The sequence below is a fragment of the Enhydra lutris genome, unplaced genomic scaffold, assembly GCF_002288905.1.
Source record: "Enhydra lutris kenyoni isolate GAN:26980312 unplaced genomic scaffold, ASM228890v2 scaffoldscaffold46, whole genome shotgun sequence".
NCBI classification, from domain to species: domain Eukaryota; kingdom Metazoa; phylum Chordata; class Mammalia; order Carnivora; family Mustelidae; genus Enhydra; species Enhydra lutris.
This window is the reverse complement of record NW_019154130.1, coordinates 11424805-11438263: the sequence shown is the minus strand read 5'-3', so window position 1 is coordinate 11438263 and position 13459 is coordinate 11424805. Positions and strand designations below refer to the sequence as shown.

The 13459-nt window shown below is 36.7% G+C and overlaps 1 protein-coding gene across 1 annotated transcript in view; it reads left to right on the top strand.

The window, feature by feature from the left end:
- LOC111156534 (mediator complex subunit 13 like) overlaps positions 1 to 13459 on the top strand; it is a 324386-nt gene that overhangs the window by 158984 nt on the left and 151943 nt on the right. The window contains exon 4 of the mRNA XM_022517492.1: positions 3277 to 3360. Within this exon, the coding sequence (XP_022373200.1) occupies positions 3277 to 3360 (84 nt within the window). The remainder of the gene's footprint in view (positions 1 to 3276; positions 3361 to 13459) is intronic.

Below are 13459 nucleotides of genomic sequence, written 5' to 3'. Positions count from 1 at the left end.
GTTCTTTAAACCTGTTTCTTGAGTGAAAAGAAACTTCATCCTCATACTTAACCCATCTTTACATCTGAGTAACTAATTCTGTCTTAGGTTGGGGATCAGGGCCACAGTACTCAGGGACTTCATTCATTTTGTCCCATCCCTTTGCTAACTCTGCCATATCACTGCTGAACATGACATTTGAAATTGCTCCCTCATGTAGAGATAAATCAGTTGCGAATCCAGTACTTACAAAACTGAATAAAAATACTGCAGTTGACCCTTGAACAACATGGTTTGAACTCTACAGGGTTCACCTACACCTGTTTTTTTGGGGGGGTGGTGGTGGTGGGTAGGGTTCAATACAGTACAGTACTGTAAATGTATTTCCTCTTCTTGTGATTTTCTTAATAACATTTTCATTTCTCTAGCTTACTTTATTGTAAGACTGTGGTACATAATACACAATACATACAAAATATAAAACAGATTAACATCTGTTTATGCTGTTGGTAGGGCTTTGGTCAGCAGTATGCTGTGAATACTTAAGTTTTGGGTGAATCTAAAAGTTAGTCACAGATTTCAGCTGCATGGGGGCTTGGAGCCCCAAACCTTAGATCGTTGAAGAGTCAGCTGCACTTTACTTGTAGCAATTTTGTGTTCTCATGTTTCTCTTCCAGTGTGTAGGAAATCACTGATCCCATAGAAACTGATTAACAGTTGAAGATCACTAAGTCATTTAAGACTATCATTTGGAACCAGATAGTTTCAGGTTCAAGAGTCAGTAGTTTCTATGGTTGTTTTGTGTATTAGTGATAATAACCTTTTTTGACATTGCCTGACAAAGAAGTAGGATCTGTAGTGGGAGCTCCAGCACAGCGAGTCAGACACGCAGGATTTTCATGAGCTTTTTGCCTTTTGCCTTTGTACTTGAGTGGTCTTGGCTATGTGCTGCTCCATTACCCCAACCCCTTGTTTGTTTGTACTGGAAAGAAATCAGCAAATAGGATTTGTGACTTCTCCTTCACAGACGGGCAGGGGTTTTGAAATAAGCTTTACACTTTGTCTTTTTTAGTCAGAGATACTTTATCTGTTTTTCTTTTCTGTTACACTATCTGAAGGCTTGGTTTGTTTTTTTCCCCCTGTACTTAAACAATATATTTATGTTGTTTTTTCTCTTATTGAATAAATGGTTCTTTTGAATTCTGACCTTCAAGACATATATGAGAGCATGAATACTTAAGTGTTATTTATTAAGTGAGGATGTGTGGCAGTAGAAGACTGCGTTTAGTGTTTGATGTGATTTTGTACCTGTTACATGCCGCATTGCTTTCATGCTAAGCATTGTCGATTTTTAAGAACACCTTCAACTTAATAACAGCTCTTAGAGAATAAAGAAACATTAAATAGGCTCATCAATTACATGATGAATCTGGACTTTGAAAATGAGGAAAGAATTACAGAAATGAGACAGCATTAGAGTCCGTATATGGTAATAGTTAAATGTTCTTGTCTTGGGATCAGCCGTATACCTGGGCTTACTCCCCACTCTGCTGTCAGTTAGCTGTGTGACCTTCTGTAGGTGATATTCTCACTGTGCCTTAGCTTCTTCAAGTATAAAAATTGGCATTTTACAGTATTTTTACAGATTTTACAGTAATTAAATGCTATACTGCACCTGGTCATCAAATGTGGTGATGGTGGTAGTGATGCTAGTGGCAATTATTGGTAGTATTATTGGAGGAAGGAATCTGTCACCAGCACTAGAGTTTTTCAATGGAAATATCTTTCCATCCATCCATCCTACCTGACTGCCTGCCTGATGAATACAGTGAAGTCTCTGAGCTAAGGTATAAATTGCGGAGATTTAAGTTTCACTTCTTGAGTACTTCCGCCTTATTGGATATTCACATTTCCTGTTCTAAGTTTAATGGTCACGTGATCTTTAATCCTAAAAGCAAGTTAATTTATAATCTTAGGAAAACAGATTAGGTTGCTTTAAAAATGATTTTCTACACTGTGAGCAAGAAAGATTGTTGTAGAAATTCATTTTCAAAATAAAAGCAGTTGAAGCCAGTGATTTTTTTGGTGCAGCAGTGCTCCAAATTGGCTCTGCCCACAGGGAGTTACATTGTGGCCACAGAAACGATTGCCATTTACTTACCCATCTAACCTGTAATGATTGGTTGAAGGCTTGAATTGTTTCCATCCTCCTTGATGGTATGGAAATTACAGAGGGAAAAGCCATGTGCAGAATTGCCTGAATATTGAATAAAGAATTGTTATATAGCTCTTTTACTGGTGGTTAGAAGAATTACTCCAACTTTCTGACAGGTTTTCTTAAAAAGTATATGTCATTTCATTGAATAATGTTAGGGATTGCTGAATTTCATCAATTTCAAAATGTACATTTTCTCCCACATTTTTATATTTTTAAAATCAGGGATACCCCTTGCGGATGATGGCATCTCGGAATTGGCCAGACGGCAGTTAGGATATAGCTGTCATCTGCCTGCACACAAGTGAACTTGGTCATAGCTGCCTATATTGTTGTCACTCCTGTTGAATTGTGTGCATTTTTGGTGTCATATGAGTTGAGTTCAGTTGCCATTTAACATGTCATCAGAAAGATTACCCTGTAATCCGACATTGAAACACAACGTACATAATACAGCTTGGAAACAGAAGTGAGGCCCAACTTAGATACAAGGGAAGCTGATAATCGCTTTTGAAGAAATGGCTGCAGTTCCTTGTTTCCTGCAAAGCCATTGCCATGTGCTTTACCACACCTATAAAAGAAAACACCTAAGTAGAAGAGGCTCCACAGTGCTTCTGTTTCTGAGGTCTCTGCGAAAGCATTGCATATCACATGCCAAGCCAGAAAGCCAGCATTATATAACTTGCGAAATGAGCATCAGTAAGTAGGAAGACTACCTGTGAGGTACTCTTAAGGAATGCTGCCCATATCCCCAATATTCTTGATGACCCAAGAATTGAAATAATGCAAAAGTGTGTTTGGTTTTGAAGTGATTCAGAAGTTTAAGACATTTCAGGACTATATCCACCAATTAATTGTGCATAATTTTTTCCATGTGCAAGAATAATGCATAATAAAATATGCCTAAAGTCAAAAAGTTCTCTCAGCATTTTATAATGTAAAAATTTAAAGTGATAAAACATTTTGACAGTTTAGTGATGTTTTTATTTTCAATAGCATATCTCATCTGCGATTATTTGATTTAATGACTCACTAATTTGTTATTGAAACTGTAAATATAATTCTTGGTGTAATTATTGTAGGTGCCTAATGGATAAGAACTTCGTTAGGATTGGGAAGTGGTTTGTCCGACCCTATGAAAAGGATGAAAAACCAGTCAACAAAAGGTGAGTCTTACGCTTTTAGTTTTCATTCCTTTTGCTTGACCACTACTGTGTTTTGGGAAGAGGTGGGTGGGGGAAGCAACTTATTTATTTTCTAATAACCTTAGTGATTTAGATGTATTAAAATAGATTACTGGATTACATTTTATTAAATATTCTATAAATTTTTGTGGAATATTGGAAATTGGACTAGAAAGATTATCAATAACCTTCTTACGATGTAAGCCCCTTCTTACGACACTATTTGGAATGAAAATATTCTTTTTTGTTATTTTCATTGTCCCTTTTTTTTTTTTAAAGATTTTATTTATTTGACAGAGATCACAAGTAGGCAGAGAGGCAAGCAGAGAGAGAGAGAGAGAGAGAGAGAGAGGAAGCAGGCTCCCTGCCTAGCAGAGAGCCCGATGCGGGACTTGATCCCAGGACCCTGAGATCATGACCTGAGCTGAAGGCAGAAACTTATCCCACTGAGCCACCTAGGCAGCCCCCCCCCCCTTTTAAATCTTCCTTCCTTAAAGTGTTATATGGCATAACTTTAAAAATAGCTGAATTCAAATGGTGATAGTTTTTATAGAATTGATTGATTCCTCTTAAAAGTCAGTGAATACTTCTTTGAGAATTCTCCAACCAGGACGGTAAATTACTTTTCTAAACAATCCTAAATTTTCAACTATTATTTATTGTATGCATGGCTTTAAAGGCAGTCCTTTATACTAAACACGCATGGAATTTTAGATCAATCAAACCAGGATCAAAAGCCAGAGCCTTCAAAGCCAAATATTTACTCCACTTACCTCTGAACACCGCATAGACTTAATTGGAGTCATAAATTGATGGGTGATTATTTCATTTCTGAAGAGGAGTGTACACAATCTCAATTCTGTTTTACTGTGTATGAACTTTCCCCATGCTAAGGATTCCAGCTTCTGGCTGCAGATAAGAGCTCTTGAAGCTTTACATGGTAGCCATAAGGTTAGATCCTTTTAGGTCGTTTGCCACAATTTTGGCCAGCAGCTCCTGCTTCTTTTGGAACCTTTACTTTCTTAACTTTTCTTGTTCTTACCAGTGATTTAATTAACATTAGCAGCCTTCTCTCCAACCTGTATGTCTTAAAGCTTTGATGAAGTGGTTGTGAAATCTCATTAAGCAAGCCTAATTTATGAAAATTGGGGTTTCCTTTTTCAAATCAGATAAATTAGGGAATTGTCATTAAATGGTTTTTTTTTTTTTTTTTGCCAAATCACCATGAACTTCTTTAAAATATTTTCCCTTTTTTAGTACATTTCAAATCCTTTAGGATTTATTAGAAAATATGTTTTTTAAAAAGATTTTATTTTCAGATATATAGAGAGCGCACAAGCTGGGGGTACAGCAGGTAGAGAGAGAGGCAGAAGGAGAAGCCGGCTTCTGCTGAGCAAGGAGCACAATGTGGGGCTCAATCCCAGAACCTTGGGATTATGACCTGATCTGAAGGCAGACACTTAACCGATTGAGCCACCCAGGTGCCCCCCACACACCCCCCCTCCAAAATCTATTTAAATAGGAAGTAGGTGTTATGTATAAAAAAGTTTGCCTGAAAAGGATAATAAAACTTTTAAAGAGTGCTAGTGTGTATGGGTGTGTAAAAGTGTGGTTTTGTTTACAGATGCTTTGATGGAGAGAAATTTTTTTTCCTTTGTATTGATTTGGTCTAACTAATGTATTTGTTCCATCTTAGTGTTTCCTCAAATTTACAGATGATGTAGATTTTCTGTAACTCTTTTGGGGTTCAGGTGGGCTGAACTGGTGGTTCAGGTTTGGGCTTTTAGGTTGATAAGTGAATGGTTATATATGGTGTTGCTTTGATACAATGATCTTTACCATTCATTGCTGTGCACCTCTCCATGCTCACTGTTACTCTTACAGCTGGTGAACAAACAGAGCCGGTTCCGAAACTTTAACCGTAGGTATAGGCATTTGAATGGTGATTTCACAGTAATTTGGGGATGGAGGGAAAATGTGGAAATAAAAAAGGGACTGAAAGAGTAGCAGTCAGCATTTTAATAGTAAAAACTAATGTTTGAAGTTAAATGTAGTTACCAAATCTATTTTATATAACATCTATATATCTTTGCGCTGGGATTTACATCCCAGAAGTATTCCTAACTTTAGCAAACCAAATGTAACTAATACGTGTAGTATATTTAGATAATTTAATTTGTAACTGGGAGGCTGTTGATTTCTGAGCAATGTAATTGAATTATTATTTTCAGATTTTATACTCATGGTTGAATGTAGAACTTCATTTTATTGTAGTATAGAAATGTTAATGATCTTGAAGAAAACCATTTTAGGAGATATTGTTAACAATTGGCAAATTTTTATTTTATTTTTTATTTTTTTAAGATTTTATTTATTTATTTGACAGAGATCACAAGTAGGCAGAGAGGCAGGCAGAGAGAGAGGAGGAAGCAGGCTCCCTGCTGAGCAGAGAGCCCGATGCGGGGCTCCATCCCAGGACCCTGGGATCATGACCTGAGCTGAAGGCAGAGGCTTTAACCCACTGAGCCACCCAGGCGCCCCTAATTGGCAAATTTTTAAACCAAACAATCAATTTTAAAAGTTTGGCATTTGCTGGAGCGCCTGCGTACCTCAGATGGTTAAGCATCTGCCTTCGGTTCAGGTGATGATTTCCTGGTCCTGGGATGGGATGGAGCCCTGCATTGGCACATCAGGCTCCCTTCTCATTGCCCCCCACCCCCAACTCATGCTTTCTCTCTCCCAAATGAATAAATCTTTTTATAAAGTTGGCATTTGCTATAATAAAACTTTGTTAGGTATAGTGTTTTTTTCCACTTTTGTTTTCCAATGAAAAATAGAGCCTCTTGTTGGATGCTAAAATAGGATCTTAGTGTCCAGTCATTTTGGATGGACAGAGTGGTGCTGTAGAGGGGGGCATTTAGATTTAGAAGATGGGGATCACATCCCATGCCTCTCTTTAGAGGTTAGATAAGCTTTTCGACAGGTTGTTTAGTTTTTCTGAGCTGAACTTTGTTTTTGTCTGTAACTGAGTTGATGATAGTAATTACTATCTTAAAGGATTATTGTGAATATTAAATGAGGTAATTTATTTGGCTAGTTTATACTTTACTTGAGAAAAAGCAAAAGTGCTAAACAAATTTTATGTACAAATTTGTATTTTTAGGTATGCTCTTATTTGATGCCATTAGATACAAATAGGAGAAATATACTTTGAAGAATAATGTTCTAATTATAAAATTAGTAGGTCTAGCATATAGATACTTTTGTTCAATGGAATAAAAATATGATTTAACTTACAGCATATTTTATGTAGCTAAAGTAATCCTAATAGTGTTGACAAATTAATTTATTGCTGAATAGGTTTCATCTATTAGATTAACAGCATGTGATTTCCTGAGCTCTAATTGCTCTCTGTATTGATAGCAAAACTAAATCCTTTGTTGGTAGACTCTAAAAGAGTCCTTAATGTTTGATATGATATGATGGTCAGGATAATTCTAGAAAAATTATTATAATATATATATATATATATAAATTTGAACAGTCAGGTCCAAGAAGATAAAAGAAATTTATTCATATTGTTTCATATTGTCTTTTTCTTTATGGTGACACATCTTTTGTTACTCATGTCCCCCCCCCCTTTTTTTTTAATTTATGTATTTGACAGAGATAATAGAGAGGGAACACAAGCAGGGGGAGTGGGAGAGGGAGAAACAGACTTCCCACTGAGCAGGAGGAGCCTGATCTAAGGCTCTATCCCAGGACCCTGGGATCATGATCTGAGCCAAAGGCAGATGCTTAATGACTGAGCCACCCAGGCGCCCCTGTTACTTATATCCTTAAGAATATAATAGGTAGGAAAGAAAACTTTGGCTTTCTCCTAAAGAGTTGTGACAACTAATATCAAACATACACAGTTTCTGGGTTTCTAAAGAATGTTGAACTTGAAAAAACTTTTCTTTCCAGGATATGCTTAAATACAAACCAGTGAAGGGGCGCCTAGGTGGCTCAGTTGGTTAAGCATCAGCCTTAGGCTCAGTCTTGATATCAGGGTTCTGGGTTTGAGTGAGCTGGGCTCACTGCTCAGTGGGGAGTCTGCTTCTCCCTTTCCCTCTGACCCTTCTCCCCCGACTTGTGCTCTCTCTTTCTCAAATAAAAATAAAAAAAATTTTTTGAGAGATATTAAAATATCTCTCAAATAAAAAAAAGTGAAAACTGTATTCCTTTAAAATAATTTATTAATTATTCATGGAGATTCCTTCTGTTTAGTCTCATGTCAGCCTGTATTTGATTACTGCAGAACTTGAACTTTATACACTTTATTTTTTGAATGCTAATTTTAGTAAAATAATTGATTGCTCCCAGTAATCGTTTGAACCTTTGATTTTTTTTCTAGTATCAGATGTGCTAGTATCAGGCGTTGAAATATCACCAGTACATACTTGCTAGTGCATTTTCTGAATTGATCAGCTGTTTCTTCCTCGTGGGCAAACCTACATGCTCTTGGATGATACTACAAATAGCCTTATATAGTTTTAAATATTCTAATTACTTTCGTATGTGCTGCTAGGAGATATGCATGTGTGGGAGCTCACATATACTTGAAAGTATATAATTTTGACTGCTTTTGTGTTGTTTCGTCTGGGTATTTTTTCTACTTTAGAGCCAGAGATTAATTTCTTTTTTATGTTTTTCATAATACCTCACCTATATATCCAAGAAATGCCCTTACCTTTTGGTTTTAATAGCAAAAAAAAAAAAAAAAAAAAAAAAAAAAGGACTTTATATAACAAGATGAAGTACTTTGATGTAGGAGAATATTTAAAGCACTTTAAAGCTTCCCTGCCCTCTCTTTCCTTACCACTACCTTCCCTGCATTCCTTTTTACTTCTCAGGCATCTTCCCATCCTTTTTCCCTTTACTTTTCTTATGATGCCCCAGTTATCTCTGTTTCCATCTAGAGATGCACAGATGACAAGGCAGGGAAAGGAATCCCTCATCCAGACTATAAGCAGACATGTAAACAGGTGCTTGCAGTGTGAAAGGTAAAGGGAATCTCTTCTTAGTGTCCAGAAAAATATGGTCATTGGTGATCATTATTTTCAGTTTTTATCATAAATGAACTTTTTACAGGTGGTACCTTTTGCTATGTATCTGGTGATGAGGGCTGGCTGATGGGAAATCCATAAAAGATTATTAATGGAACAATTTGGACTTATCTAATCACAGATCATAGTTTCACAGCCTTTTGAAAAAATCTATAAAACATAGTCATTTTCTGCTGGTTTATCATTTTCAGTAATTATGTGCTGATAAGATATAGCAGAAGAATACTGTGTATTTTGTCACTTGAATATATTTGCGAATTGTGTGCAGAGTGAGAAAGAGGGGTGCAGTTAGTCTTGAGGAGTGTTGGCATTTGCAGGTGGGTAGAGGAAGAGGAACACACAAGGACTATGAAAGGTAAATGACAAGTGAGAGCCAGGAGGGTTGGTATCACCAAAACCATGGATTTTTAGTTTCATGATTCACTGTGGCTGCCATACAGGCCCTGTAAAATACATAGTAAAAGGATGGGATAGCTTTGGCAGTTATGTAGTCGGGGTGACTATACCTTGAGCAGTTTCAGCGGAATGGTGGATTTGAGGTTGTAGTAGTTTGAGTTACAAATGCGGGTTGAAATGAAGACACCGAATATAGGATTCTTGCTATATTGGCTACAGCTAGCTGCAAAGGGAAAAACTGCTGCATTTAGAAAGGGAGGAGAGAAACATTTAAAAAGAGCCTATGCTAAAACTCAGTTACTGTCTGTGGTTTTAAAAAGTGTCTTTCATGTAGTACACACTCTGTTTTGTTCACAAACATTATGCAGAGAAGGATTTTAACTGAAAGACCAGTTCAGCCAGAGGTGATGGTAGTTAACTATATGCTGTCCAGGTAACTCTTCTTTTCTCTCTCTTTTTTTAAAAAAGATCTTTATTTATTTATTTGAAATAGAGAGTGAGCTCACAAGCAGGAGCAGGAGGCGGGTGGGGAAGAAGCAGGCTCTCTGCCCAGCAGGGAGCCTGATGTGGGGCTCTACCTCAGGACCACAACCTGAGCTGAAGGCAGACATCTAAAAGAGCTACCTAGATGCCCTGAGGTAGCTCTTTTACTTTGTTTTTCTTTCTTTCCTTTTTCCTTAATAACCAAAACAGAATTACCACCATTTTAAATTTTTTTATTTGTTCTATTAGTGCTCTAAAGGAGACTACGATCAAAACTTATATCCTCAACATTAATAATTGATTTTCATAGTTTACAATAAAATGTTTCAATACATGTTGCCTACTTTCAAGAAGGATTTTAAACACTTTACAGTAAAATATATACTTTGTTCTTTAATGTACTACAGAGGTTCGATGAATATCGTTGCTGTAATTCCCTTTTTCATTCCCATTTGTGGATTGAAACTAAGTTGGAAACAAAACTCTCCCTGTTCACTAGACCATCCATCCAGAAATATGGATGATCTTCCATTAACTATTTGACCTTGTGGGACTTAACTTTTAGTAGTGTTATTTCCAAAAGGTGTTTCAGTTTTCAGATTCTCTTGATTTTAGGAAAACTGTAGGAACGAGGCATGCCCCAAATTAGTCAGTTTCCCTGCCTTTCCCTCCCTGTCTACGTATCTATCTTTCCTTCTTGTTTCCCCTGTATGTATGTGTGTGTATGTATATATGTATATGTATATGTATATGTCTCTCCTTCTTCCTTTCTCTACCACCAGGAGTATATTGTTTTGGTTGTGTTTGACTTTGTTATAAGCAGAAAGTGAGTTCTCTATTTACCATCCAAGAGATTTGATACTGCTCTTCCAATGTATCTGGAAGCTTTAACGGACATATTTGGACAGGGGTTGGGGGTGGTTGTTAACTTCAGCAGTGCCCTTCATAATCAGAAGAGAGGGAGAGGAAATTTTAGGTACCAAGGGGGGAGTTAATCTGAGCTGTTATTTTAGTTTTATAACATACCCTACCACCTATTTTACCTTTGTTTAAGATATTCTAGCTAAATGCCCCTTCCTTTGTTAGAAAAAAAAGTCACCTGAAGGGTCAGGACATGGATGAATGGAGGTTCAAATGATTAACCTTTTAGCAGCGTGAAGGAAGTATGTTCATTTTGCTCCTAATGTTTTAGGATGTTGTTTATAGTAAGTTTCTCCCTTCATACAAACTTTAGTGAGTCTAAGCACTATAGAAGTATATTGTGGTATGTCAGATAGCTAATCTTGTAGATTAATGAAAGTGATTATTCTGGAAATAAGCTGAATTAAAAAAAAATTTTTTTTAAAGATTTTATTGTGAGAGAGAGCACAGGAGGAATCACAAGCAGGGCCATAAGCTGTGATTTAAATTGAGTGCTTGTGGGGCACCTGGGTGGCTCAGTGGGTTAAAGCCTCTGCCTTCAGCTCAGGTCATGATCCCAGAGTCCTGGGATCGAGCCCCACATCGGGCTCTCTGCTCCGCGGGGAGCCTGCTTCCCACTCTCTCTCTCTCTGTCTGCCTCTCTGCCTACTTGTGATCTCTGTCTGCAAATAAATAAATAAAATCTTTAATAAATAAATAAATAAATTGAGTGCTTATGTATCTCCTGCTTTGTAAGATAACAAGTTATTTTGCTGAAGCTTCTTAGAGTTTAGATAAAAGTGTAAAATGTGTTCTTGGAAGGTCATTTTCACTCATAATTTCTTATAGCATATCAATAGCATATGCGAAACTTATGGGAAGTTAAAAAGACATGTCTAAGGGAGATGACTGCTCCTGCTTTTATTATACTATTAAAAAATTTTTTTTTCAGAGCTATATGCTTGTGTTTTTATTTATAAAATGACTTTGTAGGCTGGCCATCAAGGAGATAGGGGGACATTTCTTAATTTTAAGTTGGAAAATTCAGCCACTCTGAATATAAATTAGTTTGCCAAAATGGCTCAGAAATATGAAAATCCTGATAATTATTTATAATTTCTTATTGTAGTCTACCATATATCTCTGGTACCTAGATAATTCATAAAGGTTAATAACCATGGGTTTTCTAATATCAGATTGTCTAGATATCATGCTTTTCACCTCCATTTAGTTTTTAATATACTTAGAGTCAGGATTTAGTGAAAATCATCATCTCATGGGCACAAGACAGATTTTGAAAGAAGCACTAAGAATAAAGACCATATTTTATTTTCAATAGGGTAGTTTTCAGTTCTGCGATTTCCACTGTATCTTTTCTCTTGCTTCCACTTATCAGCTGAGATTTCCTATTTTGTTAATTCACTATGAACACATTTTCCTTTATGTCTGTAAACATAATTAAAATAATTACTGTAAAATCTTGGTTACTAAATACAGTATCTGGATTATATCCATTAGTTATCTTTTGTCTTCATTATGGGTTAGATTTTGCTTTATCTTCATCTGGTGAATAATTTTGAATTATATATTTGGGCATTGAAAATAATATAAGGACTCTGGATTCTGTTTTATTTCACTGAAGAATGTTTAGGCTTTTGTTTTGATTTGTTTTAAAGCAATAAACTTTATCTGAACTTAGACTCCAACCTCCTGTCTCACACCCGTGGTGAAATCTTTTTACTTCTTTTAATGTAAGGTTTCTCAATCTCAGCATTGTTGAAATTATGGGCCAGATGATTGTTTGTTATGGATACTGTCCCATGCACAATAGGATGCCTAACGGTATCCCTGGCTTCTACCTGCACAATGCCAGTAATGCCTTCCTCCTTCAGTAGTGATAATCCAGTATGTCTCCAGATATTGCCAGATGTCCCTTCAGAGGCCACATTGCCCCTGGTTGAGAAACCACTGTTTTAGTCTTAGCTGCAGGGGGGTCTACCAGAGATTTGGTCAGAATTTTATCTTCACTGTCTTCTTCCCAGGCTTTTCCTTTCTCATTTTCTAGATGCTTGGTTGGTCTCTCTCTCTCTCTCTCTCTCTCTCTTCTTTTTTAAAGATTTTATTTATTTATTTATTTGAGAGAGAGCATGAGGGGGGAGGGTCAGAGGAAGAAGCAGACTCCCTGCTGAGCAAGGAGCCTGATGCAGGACTTGATCCTGGGACTCCAGGATCATGACCTGAGCCAAAGACAGTTGCGTAAGCAACTGAGCCACCCAGGTGCCCCTAGCTGCTTGGTCTCTTTGAACTCAGTCCTCTGGTTCTTCAAAGCCAGTAAGATTGGAATTTGTATTAGTTTCAGTCTCTCCATGTGGCTCAATCTGTGCTCTTGTTGAAAACTTTTTCTTTGAAGAAAGGGAAAGCTCACACAGTGCTGTTGCTTCTTTTCATGTGTAGACTCTTGTCCCCTTTTTAAGTTCTTGCCTGTGTTTAGTAACTTTATTATTTAGTAACATTTATTTTTAGCAGATTTTAATATTTTCTTCACAAGTTTGGTTATTATTTTTTGCAGGGAGAGATGTGTTGGTTTGGGAGGAGCTACTTTATTATTACCTGAAATGGAACCTAATGAATATTTTAGGACAAAAAAACTATAAAATTGTTAACCTGCTGTTAACTGTGCTTCACTTAGATTTGCACTGTTTTTCTATTAAAAATTGGATGGCTTAGCATCTGGGCCTGAATCACCTTGTAGGAGACTTTAATTTTAATATTTTAATTAATTGATGAAATGACACCTATTTTCTGGGTGATTTCAGTATTTGGGTGGTGTAAATTGTTCTCAATTTATTAATTAATGGCTTTTGTGTTATATACTGTTTTAAAAGTATTAATGTTTATAGTCTCTTCCTCCAAACTTATAAGCACGAAACATCTTTTTAAAAATGTAAAGGCGGGGCGCCTGGGTGGCTCAGTGGGTTAAGCCGCTGCCTTCGGCTCAGGTCATGATCTCAGGGTCCTGGGATAGAGCCCCGCATCGGGCTCTCTGCTCAGCAGGGCCTGCTTCCTCCTCTCTCTCTGCCTGCCTCTCTGCCTGCTTGTGATTTCTCTCTGTCAAATAAATAAATAAAAAAAAAAATCTTTAAAAAAAAAAAATTAAAAATGTAAAGGCACGAAAAGTTTTTATTATTTCTTTT